Below are 19,670 nucleotides of genomic sequence, written 5' to 3' on the forward strand. Positions count from 1 at the left end.
CAGCTCATACGACAGATTTGGACGCTATGAATAATCATGTTCGTCCGATTTCTCGTTCTGCGAGGTATCCGCATGTGGCGTCAAATCAGGCCGGTTCGCTGACGACTGCTCTTTTTTTGACCTTCCATATCAAAGACACTTTCTTGCGCATTCCTTGCCGTCATGCACGAGAACTCTTCCAAGGAAAACGCCTCTCGACCCTAACCGTTTAAGCCGGCTGCCAACGATGAACTTTACTACTTTATCACACTTCATCACAAGGGTACTCTATTTATCACAGCCTCATCTGACAAACTAATGCTAATAGTCTTTAGAGTTTGTTTGGATTTCTGGCCGTCGTAGAGGTGAGGGCTAAGAACCACGGACGGATCAGGGACCGGATGTTGAGCAAGACCAACAGAAACACTGCAGGGCGGACAGAGTGTGAAATCATCCTGGCATCCCCACCATTTCCTGCAGTGACAGATGACCGAGCTGTTAGACACTCTGTTTCTGTGTCTGCTGTTCTGTAGAAATGGTCTGTTTCCTCTGTCATATCCAGCATCTTTAAGTGTTCTTTAGTGTGTCATTCTAAGGAACACTTAAACACTTCCATTCCCGGTTTACAAACCTCTCTTACAGTACATACTAGCTCTTAGCTATCGGGTGAAATATAAAATATGGATCAAATGAGTTGCCAGATAAACATTTGTCCCCCAAAATACAATATATAGTTTTTTTTTTAAATACTAAAAAAACAAACTATAGAACAAACAAAATGCATTTTATAATGATGCTGTTAATTTGTTGTCAGCCAATCAGAAGAGAGAGAGAGAGAGAGAGAGAGAGAGAGAGAGAGACGTTTTGTTCTCATCTCTAGAGTTGTGGTTCAGTCCCTGCCTTGGCTCTGTATGTGTGTGGGGTTTTTGTAATCCACGTCCCCCAGTTTCCTCCCCAGTCCAAACACATGTATTGTAGGTTGATTGGATTCAAGTGGCGTTGTAGCCTAGTGGTTAAGGTGTTTGGCTAACGATCGGAAGGTTGTGAGTTCGATCCCAGGTCCACCAAGCTGCCACTGTTGGGCCCTTAACCCTCAATTGCTCAGCTGTATAAAAAAAAATGAGATAAGGGCATCTGCCAAATGAATGTAAATGTAAACCCTGTTCATTGCGTCACTCACCTTGTACCGTGAATCCTCTGAGATGGACTCCTGGTTACCTGAAACAGAAATTGAATGGGCAAAATTCTCTCTCTCTCATGTTCTACCACTTATCCGAACTACTCGGGTCACGGGGAGACTGTGCCTATGGAGTGCCAACCCATCGCAGGGCACACACACTCTCTCATTCACTCATATACACACACACACTACGGACAATTTTCCAGAGATTCCAGTCGACCTACCATGCATGTCTTTGGACCAGGGGAGGAAACTGGAGTACCCGGAGGAAACCCCCGAGGCACATGGGAGAACATGCAAACTCCATACACACAAGGCGGTGGCGGGAATCGAACCCCAACCCTGGAGGTGTGAGGTGAACGTGCTTACCACTAAGTTGGGCAAAATTAATGGTGTTAATTGATTAAATAGGCAATATGTAATCCAACGCTGATGTAAAATATGTAATCCAACGCTGATGTTCCAATGCTCCTGGCAGGGGAGATAGCGTGACCAAGAAGGTGGTTCACATAAGGTGAGGCTCAGGCATTGCTCTCCGGTTGTGTTGAATCTCGACTTCCCTGATATTGGGGCAGTGGTGACTCAAGTAGTTAAAGCTCTGGGTTGTAGATCAGAGGATCAGGGTTGAAGCCTCAGCACTGCCAAGCTGCCACTGTTGGGATGTTGAGCAAGACCCTTAACCCTCAATGTATCCTCGTTGACCCTGCGTTCAACGTCCAAAGTTGGGATACGTGAAGAAAGAGCTGTAATGTGTATGTGACGACAACAAAGCCGCCGCCTTCTGATGCGGATGAGAATTTTTAATCTAGCCTTACGCCGTCTGTTAGCCAGCTTGTTCTCCGCACCAGAGTAAAAGATATCTCGCAGGTTTTATATGGAGCTATGACTGCAACCTGCTGATGAAATTATTTTAACGATTCCAGGTCACAGCAAGGTCGAACCTCTGAACTAGTTTTTCTTTAGTAGATTCCTTGCTCGGCATACAGAGATTTTTGTCTTCGGTTTGTCCGAGATTCTCATCAGAACGATGTCTCAAGAACAAGCGCTTGAGGGGTCGATGATTTATACGCAGTTCTCGCTGGAATCCATTCAATCAGGGTCAAAGTCACAGCAAGGTCAGATGTCTGAAATAGTTATCGGTTAAAACTTCCTCCCTGTTTGAATTATGTTTTAGGAGATATAAATCAAACCTAAACTTATTTTAGTTCTAGATACTCGACTGAGCTTCGGCTTTGCTACAGAATAGTGATTTCGTTTTTCTTTCTGTTCCAGTCACTGAGTTTAATACTGAAACACAGACCCGTCACACTGGGAAGCGGTGATGTAGCTCATTCCCATGCGCAGTCGTTACCTTTTAGTAGCAACAGGTAAACACAGCACCGCACCATCAGCCCTGGCCTTTGGCTTATTCACGCTGACTGAACAAACAACAGTAAACGCTGGATAACTGGATGTTAGTCAAAAGTGCACTGAGTAAATATTACCCACGTTATACAGGATGTTTTGGACAGACTCGTCATGAAACACCTGGAGTTTGGGGCTATTGTGCTATTTTTTGCCCACCATCATTTCGGATTTTTTGTCGCTATCAAACTGTCGCACGGATCCTCGAAAGAGTGTATGAAGTAACGGGAAGCCCATCCATCTTCATTTCCCTCCTTAGTGTGTACAAAAGTCAACGTGCCAGAGGGAAGTAGGTCACATGCTGTAATGCATGTAGAGGGAGTGACACACACACACACACACACACACACCGCTCTGTAGGAGCACGTACTGTGTGGTTTCGAATGGTTCTGACTCACACACACGTGAACTCATCACGCATTCCTCTGTAGCTGAGTAAAAGCCTCATACGTGCTGCAACTCAGGAAATAATCGCTCGGTATATTTTGCACTTTGGTCCTTAACTGTAAGGTGTGAACTTTTATTTCTCCTATTCCACAGGGATTGTGTTCTTTCTTTCTTTCTTTCTTTCTTTCTTTCTTGGCTGAAGAACGACGTTTAACAGAGACTGAAATTGTGCACAAAGCCTTTATTATTAACACATATACATTACAACACAGTGGAAGTTTTTTCTTTGCATATCCCAACTGAGGAGATTAAGATTGGAACACAGGGGCAGCTATGATACAGCACCCCCCACCCCCACCCTCCCGAGCACTAAGGCTTAAGGGCCTTGCTCAAGGGCCCAACAGTCAGCTTGAACCCTGACTTTCTGATCAACAACCATTACCACTTGATCCACCACTGCCTCCTCATCCATTTATCCAATGCTCTTATTTTATCCTCACTTTATTTTGAAGCACTCGTGATGAGCGTAGTGTCACAACTGCTCATTTCTACACTTCAGACGTTTCTCGAAGCTGTTTCCTGACCATCTGATCATATTCAACGTCTGCCGTTAACGCTCCGCGCCGTCTACTTCAGTTCACGGTTATAGCCTCTAGCCCAGCGCACGTTGAAATGTATATCACACGTGACATGAAGCTATTAGAGGCTGTTGCACATTGTATGAAGCGAACTGTATCTGCCTGATCCGCACACCGCCGTTAGCTGCCGTTGTTATGTTTTCAGCCGCAAACCTTTTTTTTTCCTCTCTGGAATTCTTTTAAACAATACTGTGTGTAATAAAAAATCTGCTGCACAGTCGGTCTACGGGGGCGTAGGGGGGCATTGCGGGGGGGCGTCGGTGGCACGGCTTTCATGTTCCGCACTTCTGTTTTGCATTTGTTCCTCTTGCATTCCAGCATCGCGCATTTTTTTGGGGGGGTGAAGGAAGATCAGGTCTGGAGACGTGGTTGTAAAGAGCTGATCCAGACAGCACACAGGGAATTAAAAAAATGCTCCACACTTAAAAAAATCAACCAAATCGACCCGGTTTTGACATTTTTGTGGCTAGAAAGATAAATCCTTACATCCTTGTGAAGACTTTTCCATTTCCTGAATGATGCTGGTTATTTATGTTGTAGTAAATCCAGCTATTTGTCACAGGACTTCTGTCTCCACATGACTCCACCTCCTCGACTCGTTTCCTCATCCGACTTTTCTTTCTTTTTCATCGAGCGTCTTCCTCCGTAAAGAAACGTTTAGAGCGCTGCGATATGACAATAAACAGCCAATATTCTAGTAATATTCATGCTAATAAGTAACTAGTTACATGACCCTAAAATAAAGTGTTACTGTACATGTTATGGAAGAACGCAAGTACGTGCAGGGGGTTTGGCCTCAGTGGCCCTCCAGTAAGCAGTGTGCTGTGTGCAAGTGACCGAGGAACGCAGGGTATAAACTCAACTAAAATTGCATTAAATCTTGTTGTTTTAAACAAAACTATGCTGCAAGATTTTTTTAACTACATATAAGTTCCTTGTTATAGGCAACTCTGCATTTTTTAAAAATTTCCAGTTTATTCCCATATATTCCCGTTAATTCCCATATATTCCCGTTAATTCCCATATATTCCCGTTAATTCCCATATATTCCTCTTAATTCCCATATATTCCCCTTAACTCCCATATATTCCCCTTAATTCCCATATATTCCCGTTTAATTCCCATATATTCCCGTTTAACTCCCATATATTCCCCTTAATTCCCATATATTCCCGTTTAATTCCCATATATTCCCGATAATTCCCAAGGAAAGTTTCCAGCCTTGAAAATTCCCGGAATTTTGCAACCCTACTCCGCAACGACTTATGGGACATTTTTCATCGGTGTAAAGAAACGAACGATTTTCTGGCTGTGATTCTAGCTGTGATCTAGTGAGTGATTGTGTTTCAGTTTTTCAGTGTGTCTTAGACGTGTGTTTATCCCTCTGTTTATAACCTTACACCGAGTTTTTTTTAGTGTTGAAGATCAAATCCGAGCTGCTTTTCAGATGAACGAACACTCAGAGCGTCTCAGAGAGCAGGAATGGGTTTGATATCAACATGAACTCTGAAGATACAAACATCTGTGTGGAATAAAAATAACCGTTTTTGTTTTTCTGGATCTTTTCTATGAAAATATCATTTTTAGTATTGTAGAGAAAAACAGAAATAGTGATGAAACTCTACAAAGTCCTGAGTGTCTACTTTTATACGAGCATCATATTAACACCACTGTGGAGTAAGACACGGCCGAGACTGAACACACTGAACACTGAACACAACAAAAACAGGTTTAAATACCCGCTGAATATATCATTTCTTATATCGTCCACATGGGGGTCACGGTGGCTTAGTGGTTAGCACGTTTGTCTCACATCTCCAGGGTTGGGGGGTTCGATTCCCGCCTCTGCCTTGTGTGTGTGGAGTTTGCATGTTCTCCCCGTGCCTCGGGGGTTTCCTCCGGGGTACTCCGGTTTCCTCCCCCGGTCCAAAGACATGCATGGTAGGTTGATTGGCATATCTGGAAAATTGTCCGTAGTGTGTGAGTGAATGAGAGTGTGTGTGCCCTGTGATGGGTTGGCACTCCGTCCAGGGTGTATCCTGCCTCGATGCCCGATGACGCCTGAGATAGGCACAGGCTCCCCGTGACCCGAGTAGTTCGGATAAGCGGTAGAAAATGAGTGAATGAATGAATATCGTCCACATCAGCAAAACTCTACATCAAGACCTTTAACAAGAGCTGTAAACTTCTCACGGACGTTTCTTTCATATATTTTCGTATAACGAGACGTCAGGATTTTAACCCCCAAGTAGATATTTTCAGTACTTTGTCATAAAGCCGTTCCTGTTTATTCAGTCGTCGTCCTGTAGACAAACAAGTCCAGGGTTCTGAGATATCATCACGATACATATTGTGTATTCGAGCACGACGACGACGACGATGTCAGCGCAGTACGGTCCGTCCGCCCGATACGTGATGTTACTGTAATAAAAATGTTCACGTTTATCAGTACATTTAGATAATGTTAATAATAAACACTTTATTATTATGTTTCCATAATCTCATTATTATTATTATTGTATATTATGATAGAATATATTGTTAGAATGTGTTCTAAACAATCTTATTGTAACAGGAATTGTTATTTCTTGGGAACAACAGATTATTTATTTTCCTGTTAGTCATCTGCTGGTATTATCTGTGCTCGCAGGACTGCTCCAATGCCGAGGAGTATACGGTGGCTGCAGCGCTGCTTCCTCTCACCACAGCCTTTTATCGGGTGAGTGCACGTTCAGCTCTTCCTTCTACTTCAGCCATAATGCCCAGATAACGTGAGGAGCCACCAAACACACAACCACACACACACACGTCAGCTTGGCTTTTCTTTCTTTTTATAGTTAGATGTAAATTTGTGGAAAATTAATGAAGTCACTTCCTTTTATGATAAACAGTTATAACGTCATAACGTAATTAAATCTCTCTTTCTCTCTCTCTTTATTTATTTCTCTCTCTCTCTCTCTCTCTCTCTCTCTCTCAAACACACACTCTCTTTCTTTCTTTATTTCTCTCTCAGGCTCTTGTGCTCTTTATTTCTCTCTCTCTCTCTCACACTCTCTTTCTTTCTCTGTTTCTTTCTCTCGCAGGCTCTTGCGCTCTCTTTTTTTCTTTCTCTCAGGCTCTTGCGCTATTTCTCTCTCTTTATTTCTCTCTCTCTCACACTCTTTTTCTTTCTTTCTGTCTCAGGCTCTTGTGCTCTCTCTCACTCTCTTTCTTTCTTTCTCTCTCTCTTTCTTTCTCTTTCAGGCTCTTGCGCTCTCTTTCTTTCTCTCAGGCTCTCTCTCTTTCTTTATTTCTCTCTCTCTCACACTCTCTTTCTTTCTGTCTTTCTTTCTTTCTCTCTCAGGCTCTTGCACTCTCTTTTTTTCTTTCTCTCAGGCTCTTGCGCTATTTCTCTCTTTATTTCTCTCTCTCTCTTACTCTTTTTCTTTCTTTCTGTCTCAGGCTCTTGTGCTCTCTCTCTCTCACTCTCTTTCTTTCTTTCTCTCTTTCTTTCTCTTTCAGGCTCTCTCTCTCTTTCTTTCTCTCAGGCTCTCTCTCTCTCTCTCTCTCTCTCTCTCTCTCTCTCTCTCTCTCTCTCTCTCTCTCTAAAACCTAAACTCCCCAGATCTGATCCTCTCCTAGGTTCACGCTAGCACGTAAAAGTTCTTTATACCCTTTTGCGTTTGACATGTACAGTATATTCGATTTCAGCTCGAACATCAACGTCGTGTTTGTTTCCCCCACGATGTCAGACCGTGTTGTAGTTCATTACAGACGACAGCATCACGAGGAAACACGTTGCATTAATAAGCATCGGAAGGAATAGAGGCATCTTCAAACCTGTACTCGTTTATATACAATTCAATTATATAGAGGCAAAAGTAGGATGTGAACCCTTTTTCATACCTGCATGATAAATAAATCTGGTTTGAACCTCATCTAAGTTACAGTAATCAACAAACACAATCTGTTTAAGTAATAACACAGAAATGATTGTGTTCTTTTTGTACACATTGAATATATTATTCGTATATTTATAGTCCAGGTTTGTAAAAAAGGATGTGAAACCTTCGGCAGACGCTAATTAGAGTTGGCAAACCTGGCCTTCGAATTAATGACAGGAGATTGACGAAAACATTTCACAAGAATGATCTGCTAACGTGAACCATGCTTCCTGAAACAGACCTACCATCAAGAGTCTGGAACGGGTTCCCAAGTTCTCTCAAACAGCTTAGATTTTATTTCTCTCCTCAAATGAGCTATAAATGGACATTACGATGATCGAGTAGTTTGGTTGCGCTCTCAGGAAGATTGTCAGTGAGGTAAAAACAAGAAGACCCCAAGAGTGACAGCCAAGCGACTGATTAATATCTTTGTTTATGTGTCTGCTACACAAAAACATTCAACAGACATGGTGTCTCTGGCAGGAGGCCATGAAGAAGGCTGATAAACACATTTCTAACACACCTCTCTAAGTTTGCTTGAAGACCACCTTGACAATCCACAAGGCTACCGGGAAAATGTTTTGCGGACTGATAAAGCCAAGGTTGAGTTGTTTGGGATGAACACGGCACTGTGGTTGGCGTAAAAAGGGCACCGCATACCAACGGGGAAACATCATCCCAGCAGTTAAGTATGTTGGAGGGAGATTCATGATCTGGAGCTGCTTTGCTGCTTCAGAGCCTGGAAAACATGCCATCATCGAGGGATTAAACAAAGATATCCAACAGGATAATATCAGGGTGGCTGTGCGGGCGCAGTCAGAGCCCAGACCTTAACCCTGTAGAGATGCTGTGGACTGACCTCAGGAGACACACTAAGAATACGGGTCCAAAACTCTTCCCGAACGTCGTGTAGGTTTAATACGCAGCTACAGGAAACTGGAAGAAACAACAGGAAGTTGAGGTTATTGCTCAAAGCCAAAGAAGGATCAACTGGCTATTAAATCCATGTGTTCACTTACTTTTTCCACAGTGTGTAACGTGTAATGGGATGTGATCAATAAGGACATGAAGGATTAGTATTACGTGTGTGTTGATGGCTTAGTGGTTAAGGTGTTGAATACTGATCGGAAGGTTTACGACTTTTTATTATTTCCGAAGGGTTCACAAACTTTTGTTGCCACTGTGTGTAAATTTTATTTATTTATTTATTACTGAGATAACACACCTGTATGTGAGCAGATCGCCCGAGTCCGACATCCACACGCTCACCGTCGTGGTAGACACAAACGTCAGGTTCTTCTCGTAACTGATTCGTTCGGGTCGCACCTGCTCTGTCCTCAAATGAAGCCACTTAAATATATGCAGTAGATCTGCCCCAAGCCTGGGCTCGAGCACACTGCGACCCACACTTGCATGGAACTTGGATTTGTTTGTTTTTCCTCCTCTGTTATTGTGGTCTAGTGATTGTTAGAGGTTTTGAGACCCTGTAGACTAATACCCCTTTTCCACCAAAAAGAACCGGGGGCTGGTTCAGAGCTAGTGCTGGTGCTGGTTCAAAGTTGGTTCCACAGGCGAACCTTCTAAGAACCAGTTTGCCTTTTCACCAGCTAGAGAGCATCACAGAGCCGAGTCTGACGTCACTGTATACGTGTCACCTTACACAGCAACGTTAGCGCAGCAGCGACAAACACAAACGCAACAACAATGTCGGATGTTGCTTTACTGTTAATGCTCATGGCTTTGTGAACCTACATCGGCATCCAAACGCGGCGAATAAAACGTGTACGTGCGGCTCCGTGTAATCTGTATAAACGGAGGTTGTAATCGAGACAGTACATAACGTTATTTTATCATTTACACAGAAAATAGTTAGCCTTAGCATGTAGCTACCTACTATCATGTGTGCTGATAATTGATTACTGTACATTGCGGTAAAGTAAAAGTGTATTAAACATTATTATACTTAAGGTACATTATCAAATGCGCTAACAGTAGCCCCGCCCACAGCTCCTGACACAAGCGGTTCTTAAGTCTAGACCAGCAACGTTTTGGGTGCTACTTAAGAACCACTTTTCCTGGTTCAGAGCCGGTGCTTTGGCTTTCGAAACAGAAAGAACTGGTTCTAAATTAGGCTCCGAACCTGCACTCAAACTGCCTCGGTGGAAAAGGGGCATTAAGTGACTCAGTGAGCAGAGTATACGGATGACGAGGCGGGGAACCTGGACTGAATAAAAGGCTAAAGCACGGCCGCATCACTTTTTTTTTTTTTTTTTTTTTTTAAATGTTGAGCAAAACAGAAGGAGAAATTTTTTTAGGAAGTATTCAAATAATGGATAAATAAATGTCCGATAATTAGAAGAAGGACAAGCGCTACAGTTTGGTACCATTTTTCTCTTCAGTGCCGTCATCTCTTCACAGCCAGGAGGAAATCTGTGCCCGATTTCCAGAACGCACTTGAGCAGCGAGCATCGAAATCCCAATTATGTGACCTTAATCCTCAAAAAATCAACAAGCGCCTTTTCTCCACACACCCACGGGGGGTCTGGAACATCACCATGTAATTTGTTTGTAAGACAGCTAATGGTGTGTACATCTACAGCACTGCAGCCCAGCCAGAACCTTTTTTTTTTTTTTTTTTTTTTTCCCTGGCTTTGTGAACGCGACTTAAATCAAAAGTTCATTGACCAGCTGTGCTGCCATTTAGACATCTGAAAACTATTCAACATTTTCAGTTTCTTCTGATTCCTCGTTTATTTGATGTAACAGGAAGTTACTGATTAAAAAGGAGCATTACTTTTTGTTGTTTGTATAAAATTCGATAAAAAGTCTATTATATCGACTGGAAAGATTAAGGAGAGCGTGCTCAGACTTTTTTGGCGCTCCAGAAGTCCGATCTTCCCGGACTTTCCGAAGGAATGATGTTTGTATGCGATCTGCTTACGCAAGCAGATCAAGGCTGGACCCGTGATTTATTCTCCTCGTTATCAATCTTTCACCTAAAGCCGAGACGGAGACGTTTGCAAACGTCCGTGCAGCCGTTTATCCCTCCATTTCTCGTGCTCCCCGGACCGTACTCCTGCGTGATGTGTGTTACTGGCTTGGCAGGAGATGAAGGCACAAATCTCTTTTGTGTTTTCTGTCTTTTCTCTTCTGTTTGACGCTAAACCGAAACACAGAGGTAACAGGAGGACGTGATGGATGGATCACGAGTCCTTGCTTTGCATGCTCCTGTCTTTCTGTTTCCAGATGCAGCGTTGGTTAGGGTAGGGTTCAGGTCACGCTGTGGCGTTTACAGTGGATGGAAGACTAACTCCGAGTCTCAGGCAGGTCAGTCAGGGACTTCGGTATCGCCGAGAGCGTCTCACCACAACCTGCCGTGTTTAAAGTCATTGATGGCAGTAATTAATGCTCTTCATCATTGAAAAAGTCTTTAGATTCTAATCTAGCACACATTGTGTTTGCGTCCATGTTGTTGGCCAGTGAGTTAGTGTATATCTTCATGTGTCTTACGTTGGAAATCAGTTAATAGGCTTGTAGTATATTACTTACTGTCCAGGAAAAGATTTACAGCATTTGGCAGAAAACTACATTTATACACACCATCTAGAGAATAACTTAAGACATAGTGTAGTACCTAGTGCTCTTCTTGCATACTATACAGGTTATAATGGAACTACTAGTGCATACTACATAGGGTATAATGTAATACTTGGTGTAGAGTATAGCCCAATTTATACTTCCCCCTTAATTCGTCCTTCATGCAAACTACAGAGAATATAATGATACCTAGTGCCTTTCTAGGGTATGTCTTAATTAGGAAAACCATAGTGCCCTTCATGCATACTACATAGGGTATAACATAATACCTAGTTCCCTTCATGCATACTACATAGGGTATAACATAATACCTAGTGACCTTCATGCATACTACATAGGGTATAACATAATACCTAGTGCCCTTCATGCAAACCACATAGGGTATAACATAATACCTAGTGCCCTTCATGCATACTACATAGGGTATAACATAATACCTAGTGCCCTTCATGCATACTACATAGGGTATAACATAATACCTAGTTCCCTTCATGCATACTACATAGGGTATAGCCTAATTCTTAGTGCCCTTCATGCATACTACATAGGGTATAACATAATACCTAGTGCCCTTCATGCATACTACATAAGGTATAACATAATACCTAGTGCCCTTCATGCATACTACATAGGGTATAACATAATACCTAGTGCCCTTCATGCATACTACATAAGGTATAACATAATACCTAGTGCCCTTCATGCATACTACATAGGGTATAACATAATACCTAGTGCCCTTCATGCATACCCAATTAGAGTATACCCTAATACACTAATATTACGTAGTGTTTACGGTTTAACATTTTCTGATCAATTTTGACCTTGAGATAAAAGTATTGGCACCCTTTCGCTATCTGCCATCAAAACAAAGTCAGTGTGTCTCGTGTTCAGTGCTTCATCCTGTAAGAGAGACACATGACTGTAACAAGCATGCTCTGACGTAAATGACATGCCAGGTCATGTCCATCACTATTCACCCAGTAACCTCTCGACAGGCAGCATTACGTGATGGGGAAACACACACACACACACACATTCTGGATAGTCCTGGGTTCAGATTTGTTTGGTATAAAATTTCTACAAGTTGAGACAAGGTGATTGTGACTGATTCTGCCTTCCACTGATTGATCTGACTTTTTTATGGCTCACAGCCTGCTAGTTGCTTCTGCTCACTGTTACTGTGAGCACACGCTGTCCACGTGGCCACGTGTGTGTGTGTGTGTGTGTGTGTGTGTGTGTGTGTGTGTGTGTGTGTGTTTGGGAAACATTGTGCTGCTCATCCATGGAAGAAACTAGGACAAAATCTTCACATCCACATTTTAATAACCTTTCCTAAATCCAACCTGCACACTTTATAAAATCATTCACCGCCTCACTGATTACTCTTTACAGCCACATTAACCAGATCGTTTACTCTCATTTTATCCAGCATCCTTACACTCCTTTGTCTTCGTTACAGCGGGTCCATATATTTAAAGCCGCTGTAGATAATTAGGCAATAAAATCTTTTTAAGCGTTATGTTTTTCGATCAATCTTGACTTCAGCGTTATGTCCCACTGTTATGACGTTCGGCAGCTCGGTTGGTAGCCGAGGACTTTTTTTTAACATCGTTAGAAAAAAAAACACGAGTGTCTCCGCCGCAGCCGCTCGTCGTTTGTGTGTGGTAATAAACGTATCTACTCGTGTGGTTCACTCTCTCCCCAGGTTTGCCAAGCGAGCTTGGCAGTCCTCCAATGCGTTGTCATCTTTCCCTTTTACTCTCTGTGGTCAAGGTCTGCAAGTCATAGTGCACAGGAAGCGCTTCAGCCTTCAGGCCACTGTTTAAACCTTAAACCTGCAAGATTCTTTATAGATTGTTTTTAAATTCAAGTTATCCTTTGACACAGATTTCATGTCCTTAATCTCCAGGTCATTGCGTTAAAGAGTCTCTTACGCTTGCTTATAATAGTAATCCTAGGAGAAGTTGTTGTTGTTTTTTTTTGTACCAAAAAATGTTTCCAACACACAAAAAAAAGTTCTCAGACTTTATAGTGATTGCCCAAAAAAATCATCACAGAGGTTCTAGTGGGGAAAATAAAAGTCTTGTTTGTGGCTGAAACTTTTTCTCTTCATTTCACATATGCAGGGTAACTAACACTAACATCATAATAACTTTATAGATTTTTTTTTATTTTCCAGCTCGTTCTGACATTTAGACGCCCCCACAGCCGATCGTGTTTTGGAGTCGTTTTTCAAGTGTGTTTTCTTCCTCTGGTATTTCGATTAGAAAGGAAAAACAAAGACTTTTGCTAGTTATGTCCTCTAATGCGTGTCATTATGTGCTCAGTTGATCTGGAACAAAACTAACATCCACCAGAATGAGTCACGTGAAAACAATGTTTGTGAAGATACCAGGAATATCACAATAACGTAGTGTCTCGGTTCTCGGTAATAAAGCGACAAAACATTTGTTATTGAATTCTGTTAGATATTAAAACATCTTCTCCTTACTGGGTTTGTTGTGTCTACTCGGAATAAAACGAACGCCAGTCTCACTAGGAGTCCACAATTTTCCACAAGTTGTGTGTTTTTTTTTTTTAGTTGTAGATATTCAAGGTCACAGTAAGAATTTAATACATTTTAATGTGTCGTTTATCTCGAGGCGATGTCTCGATACCGCCAGGACAGAATTTGTCACGTGTGCATAAGATTGTATTTCAGATCTATCAGTGAAAAATGACACGGCGAGACTCCGACTTGTCGATCTCCGACCTTTAGCCGGTGCAGCGCGATTGTTTGCATTCCTTCAGTCACAGTTTGTGCAGCAGGGGATTTAAAGGTTTTGTTTGTCAAGCTGTTATATTCCTCAAAGCAGACATGGTGACTTTCTCCTCTGACTCCCACGTGCCTTAATCTGTCCAGTTCCTGACCTCCTGGTGTTTACTTTGCATCTCAGGATGTCCAAGCCGTGCGTTCTGGAGTCACTTTGCACAGAACAAGGTTTTTTGGGTTCGATGCACAAAACACGTTGACCTTCTGTCCTGGTCACACGGGTTTGTTTGTCGGCTGTCAGATCTGTATACGAGATGTTTGGTTCAAGATGGCTTTTAGTGCTCCTAGACACAAATATTTTGCAGCACGTCATATTTAAATCTCTTCGTCAGCACCTTCGGCCGGCACCCGATTCGAAACAAAAGGAGGTTTGTTCAGATCAGATACGCATTACGGCATTTTTTTTTTTTAGCCTGATCTCTATCGAGTTAGACGTTTGGAAAAGATTCCTTATACCGATTTAGGGAAGAATTCGGTCGGTGAATTACATCAATATTTACACGGCTAATCCGGCTCATAATCGTAGACGTTCACCGTTCGGACATTCCGCTCACCTCTGGGGTTTCTCGAGTAGTACAACAATGAGCTTTTATGTAGCTCATTCCGTAACGTCAGCTTTAAATACTTGCCTTTAAGTCTAGGGAAAAAAATTAGGGATCGAAAATGCAGACCAAAGATGAAAACAAAAGGATTTAGGGTCTAAGCTGTCAGACACAAACAAACAAACAAACAAATAAATAGATAAATAAATAGATAGATAGATAGATAGATAGATAGATAGATAGATAGATAGATAGATAGATAGATAGATAGATAGATAGATAGATAGATAGACAACGTATAAATCAAGAGTATAAAAAAGACTAACACTACTACACTTAGAGCACATTTTAAGTTTCATCTGAATTTTTTTGCTCAATGCGAAATCCGTCTCTTGATTAAAACCACCTTCTCCAATTAATGACAAAATGTTTTTATTTTTAAAACTCATTCGTAACCATGAGTCTAAAGTTCGTACAGTTTCGGTGTCAGTCCATCGTTACACAAACCCGACCATAAAGCCCGGATTTCTTTGTTTATAATGGAATCAACAACAGACCTGCAGATGATGCGAGTTTACCGTAAACTATCTGTTTCTTTTCTTTTTTTTCACTGTGCGGAAATTTTTCTCAATAGTAACTGAACATACACTTACACACACACACACACACACACCGGATAGAGTTCAGCGTGAACCCGAACGGACCGAACTTTTAATTACGCATCATATCCCCCAGGTTTAGTGCAGGTTAGTAATTCAGTGTTTATGAGACTGGAGTTTGTCTGGGATAAACAACGCATTCCTTTCACTTCATCACACAAATCACACGTCTACTGTAAAACCTACTCGTCGTCTTTTGTTTCTTTGTTAGCCTGCAGTTATCTTTTCCTTTCTTTTTTTTTTTTTTTCTTTACATTCCTTTTCTCTGGCAAAAATATACACTCATTCTCCAAACAACTGGAGGCTGTGTGACTGGAGAAGGTCATCTTGACTCTGTCACACGTGTAGCAAGACAAGAGGCTGAAACACACAGTCACGATGACGGAGGGCTGAAAAAACTCCACCATCTTCCCTTCAAACCTTCCTCGTCATCATTTCATCGATCGCTTGACCCGGAGAGAAGAACGCGGCCAGGTGCCTTAACAGTGAATGTTCTGGGTCACTGATCAGATGGTCGTGGCTTTAAGTCCCATTTTTCGCAAGGCCCTTAACCTTCTCTGCTGTTTGACCCTGTGCTCTGACCCCAACGTCCTCCAAAGAAAAGAATTTCACTGCATTTATCTATATATGTGCTGAAGTCTGCAGTGTTTAACATGTGGGTTTGGGGTTATGTCCAGAGGAAGCCTGTATTTTGTCACATCTACATTACAGCACAGTGAAATTCTTTCTTCACGTATCCCACCTTTGGGTTTCGGGGTCAGAGCACAGGTTCAGCCATGATCCAGCAGTGAGAGTTAAGGGCCTCGATCAAGGGCCCAACAGTGGCAGCTTGTCAGTGCTGGGGCTTGAACCCTGATCCTCCAATCAGCTCGTATTTTAAAACACGCGTCTAGATTATTCGGCTTAAAATCAGTATCGTATAATTTTTTTTTAACATTTTTTTAATAGCTTTTAATAAGAGCCAGTTGCTCTGAACCAGGACGAACATCATATAATTATTAGGTGTGCCTCGAGAAGCAGGAGTACAGAAATGCTTAGCGTGCAGGATTAGAAAACAAGCCTTGCCCTAAGTTAGGGCAAGCTACAGTTAAACACGGATGCGTCTCACCAGCAGCTACAGTTAAACACGGATGCGTCTCACCAGCAGCTACAGTTAAACACGGATGCGTCTCACCAGCAGCTACAGTTAAACACGAATGCGTCTCACCAGCAGCTACAGTTAAACACGGATGCGTCTCACCAGCAGCTACAGTTAAACACGAATGCGTCTCACCAGCAGCTACAGTTAAACACGGATGCGTCTCACTCTTATCACCGTATGCTAACATTCGCTATTGTGCTGTCTTAGAGCGTCCACCAAACAAGTCAGTTCCTGTTCTCACGGGCGTCATACCCGGGGCCGTGACCCCACGTAGGGGTCGCTTCGATTCACAAAACAGGTCATAAGAGAAACTCACAATCACCTCTTTTGTTTCATTCAGTTATTTTACAGTATTTAATAAAAACAAAATCAATAAAAAAAAGTGAGCTTGGAGCTTTCTGGGTCACGTTACATATACGAGTGCTAGACTGTTATCGTGTAATAAGGGACGCACTTATTTCCAGGGATTTCAGAACAGCGTAACAGATATCGCGTCATCGGGTAGGCGTGGCCTATTTGAAAATCTAATCCTAACCGTAGTTTTTGGTTGTTTATTTGTTTTTGAAAACAGCTTAACTGTAAAATAATAAAGCATAATAGATATAAAATATAAAATCTACCTGTATGATTGTTCTGTTCTCATTATTTACACTTACATTCACGGCATTTAGCAGACACCCTTATCCAGAGTGACTGAGGGTTAAGGGCCTTGCTCAGGGGCCCAGCAGTGGCAGCTTGGTGGACCTGGGGTTTGAACCCATGACCTTCCGATCAGTAGCCCAACACCTTAACCTCTGAGCTGTCACATCCCACATCCCATTATCCATCATAGGCACGCTCTTTTTTCTTTTTTTTCCCAAGACCTCCAGAAACCACGGCCACTTGACGTCGTGGTAACGAAACCCCTGGAATTTCGCGAATGCCCGTGTAATAATGCGATCCATTTTTCCTGCTAGTTAGTTTTTGAATTTTACGTCTCAGATCACCTTCAAAGCTACTATGTTTCTAGATAGTTAATACGTCTGATTTTACAGTCGGAGCTTACGGTTCAAAACGAAGCTTACGACAACACTCGCGACGACAGCACGCAAACATCAGTAATAACACGACACGGCGCAACACTAAAGATATCGTTATATCTCCTCCACCTCTGAATGGATCGTAAACAAAAAACCTTTTTTTTTCCATCCAGTTTGTTTTAATATTATCAGTCTGGACTTTTAATCTTTTTCTTTTTTTTTTTTTTTTTCCGTCGTAAGTGCATTCCTGCTGTATTCCCTAAATTTTGTGCTCTTTTCTTTTCTTTCTGTCTCCCTCCTTTCCCCGTTCTCTCTTTTAACACAGAAGACGTGTTACTCTGTCCGTCCGGGATCGCGATCGTGGCTGTGGTTTGTTGGGATTAGAGGGAATTGGAGCAAGTCTGTGGTGTGGTGCTCTGTAAAGCTGAAAGGAAATCAGACCCAAATTTAATAAGAGGTTTTTAGGCTAAAAGAAGGTTCGCAGCCTGCACTGTGAGTTAAGGAGAAGAGCCGGCGTCGGTGGAACGAGAGCAAAGTCGTAGTGTTAATAAAACTGTCGTTACGATCGAGCTTTATTGTGTCTTGGCAAACGCTTCATTGCGATTTGCATCTGAATGTTTAAAACAACACCAGAACCGGTTTTTAAAATCTGCTTTGGGAGTTACGCCTGTTCTCACTCTATTTTTTATTTTTTATTTTTTTGGGACGTGTTGAGAAAATTATATCCGCCGAGACTGACGGATCGCTCGGTTGCCGTTGGCAGCCGCACGTTGTTTTCCTCTTTTCACCTCAGGCTCTTTTACAAGTGAACTTCTCCCGACGAGTTATAACACGCCGGTGTTTTGTGTTTGTTGGGTGATATTTAGTCCATTATTGCAGCGTGCCAGAGATCAAGAGTGTACGCATTACTCATTTTTATTTATTTTTTTTTCATTACTAACATGCAGAAACTGGCCCCAGGCGTGAACCAGTATGCCTACACGTGCGTGCAGGATCAACCCATCTGGACCAGTCAGCAATTCTGGGAGACCACCTTCTACTCCGAGGTGCAGAACCAGATCCGTGACCTGTACCTTAACGCTCCAGAGGAGAAGCCCCTCATCACAGCTAAACTTAAGGTAATGAGATTATTCTGGATTCTGGATTGGTGTTACTTCAAGATGTGTAGCATCTGACAGTAGAACCTTGTGATTAACTGTGACTCTGAGCCGGGGAAAACTGCCACAGATGTAATGCTACAGATAGTGAGCATCACAAACTCATTTGTACAGCACGATCTCTCTTTCTGCTCGGGGTTCATCAGGATCCAGGTTCCTCTTCGGTTCCTCCCTCTGCACGATCAGAGCGGACCGCCATGGACCTGGCAGCCGAGCAGCTGCGTGCATGGCCGAGCCTTAGCAAAGAGAAACAGCTGGAGCTGGTGAAGAGTGAAGAGAGCACGGTGTTCAGCCAGGCCATCCACTACGCCAGCCTCATGGTCTACCTGCTCGTGCCTCTGGACGCCAGCAAGAACAAGCTGCTCCGTACGACTACGCCCGCCGCTGACTGGGAGAGCGGCAGCAACAGTATCGTCACCAACAGGCAAGTCGAGGCATAATAAAAGAAGGCGCATTTTCATTTATTTACCCTCAGGCGCTTTAGACGAGTCGCCAGTCTGGAAAGTGGTGATGCAAGTCTGTTAAAATAGCTCCCCGGCCTCCAGCGGCCAATTAAATAGAATCAAATTAACCCTACGCCAGCGCCAAGTGTTATTCTAGGGCAAGAAGCATGCTTCTTTTCCATAAGCGAGGAAGGTGCTGACAGCTCCGGGGGCGTCGTCTCAGCACAATGTGTATTCTAGCGATCCACTTCTGTGCCATATCCTCTCCGCCTCCTCCAGCTGGCGTGGCTGCCTGAGCGGAGTGGGTGAAACCTTATGATGTTCTGGCCCGGTGCACAGCGAGTGCTCAGGCACAACCAAAAACAACAATACTGGGGAACCCCAGGGCTTTGTAGTCAAAGTAATATGGGGAATGTTGTTCATAAAGACAAGCCAAATTGATCTCTCCAGAGCCAGAGTTCACTTTATATATATATATATATATATATATATATATATATTTTTGTTCCAGCTCTCTTGCCAGGCTGCACAGTAGCCCCGTGAAAACAAATTAGTTCCCCGTACGCACTGGGAGCGCTGAGCTACTAGATTACGCTTGGACCGGCGCTTAAAGAGCAAACTCAAAGAGAAGAATACGTTTTAAACTTACGTCCTGAAACGGCAGTGCTGTAAAATCATACAGAGACGTGTGGGTCGTCACACCCCCTCCCCCTCCCAGCAGCCGTATTACAGGGAGGAAAACATTATGATGGGGAGAAAACAGTGTGGTACACTTTTAGCCTTGGG

The 19,670-nt window shown here is 42.8% G+C and overlaps 1 protein-coding gene across 3 annotated transcripts in view; it reads left to right on the plus strand.

The window, feature by feature from the left end:
* sbf2 (SET binding factor 2) overlaps positions 1–19,670 on the plus strand; it is a 109,073-nt gene that overhangs the window by 62,012 nt on the left and 27,391 nt on the right. For all 3 annotated transcript variants that reach the window (XM_047809945.1, XM_027153259.2, XM_047809946.1), the window contains exons 17-19: positions 6,239–6,307; positions 18,232–18,402; positions 18,588–18,865. In XM_047809945.1, coding sequence (XP_047665901.1) covers positions 6,239–6,307; positions 18,232–18,402; positions 18,588–18,865 — 518 coding nt within the window. The remainder of the gene's footprint in view (positions 1–6,238; positions 6,308–18,231; positions 18,403–18,587; positions 18,866–19,670) is intronic.

This window comes from Tachysurus fulvidraco, chromosome 2, assembly GCF_022655615.1.
Source record: "Tachysurus fulvidraco isolate hzauxx_2018 chromosome 2, HZAU_PFXX_2.0, whole genome shotgun sequence".
NCBI lineage: Eukaryota > Metazoa > Chordata > Actinopteri > Siluriformes > Bagridae > Tachysurus > Tachysurus fulvidraco.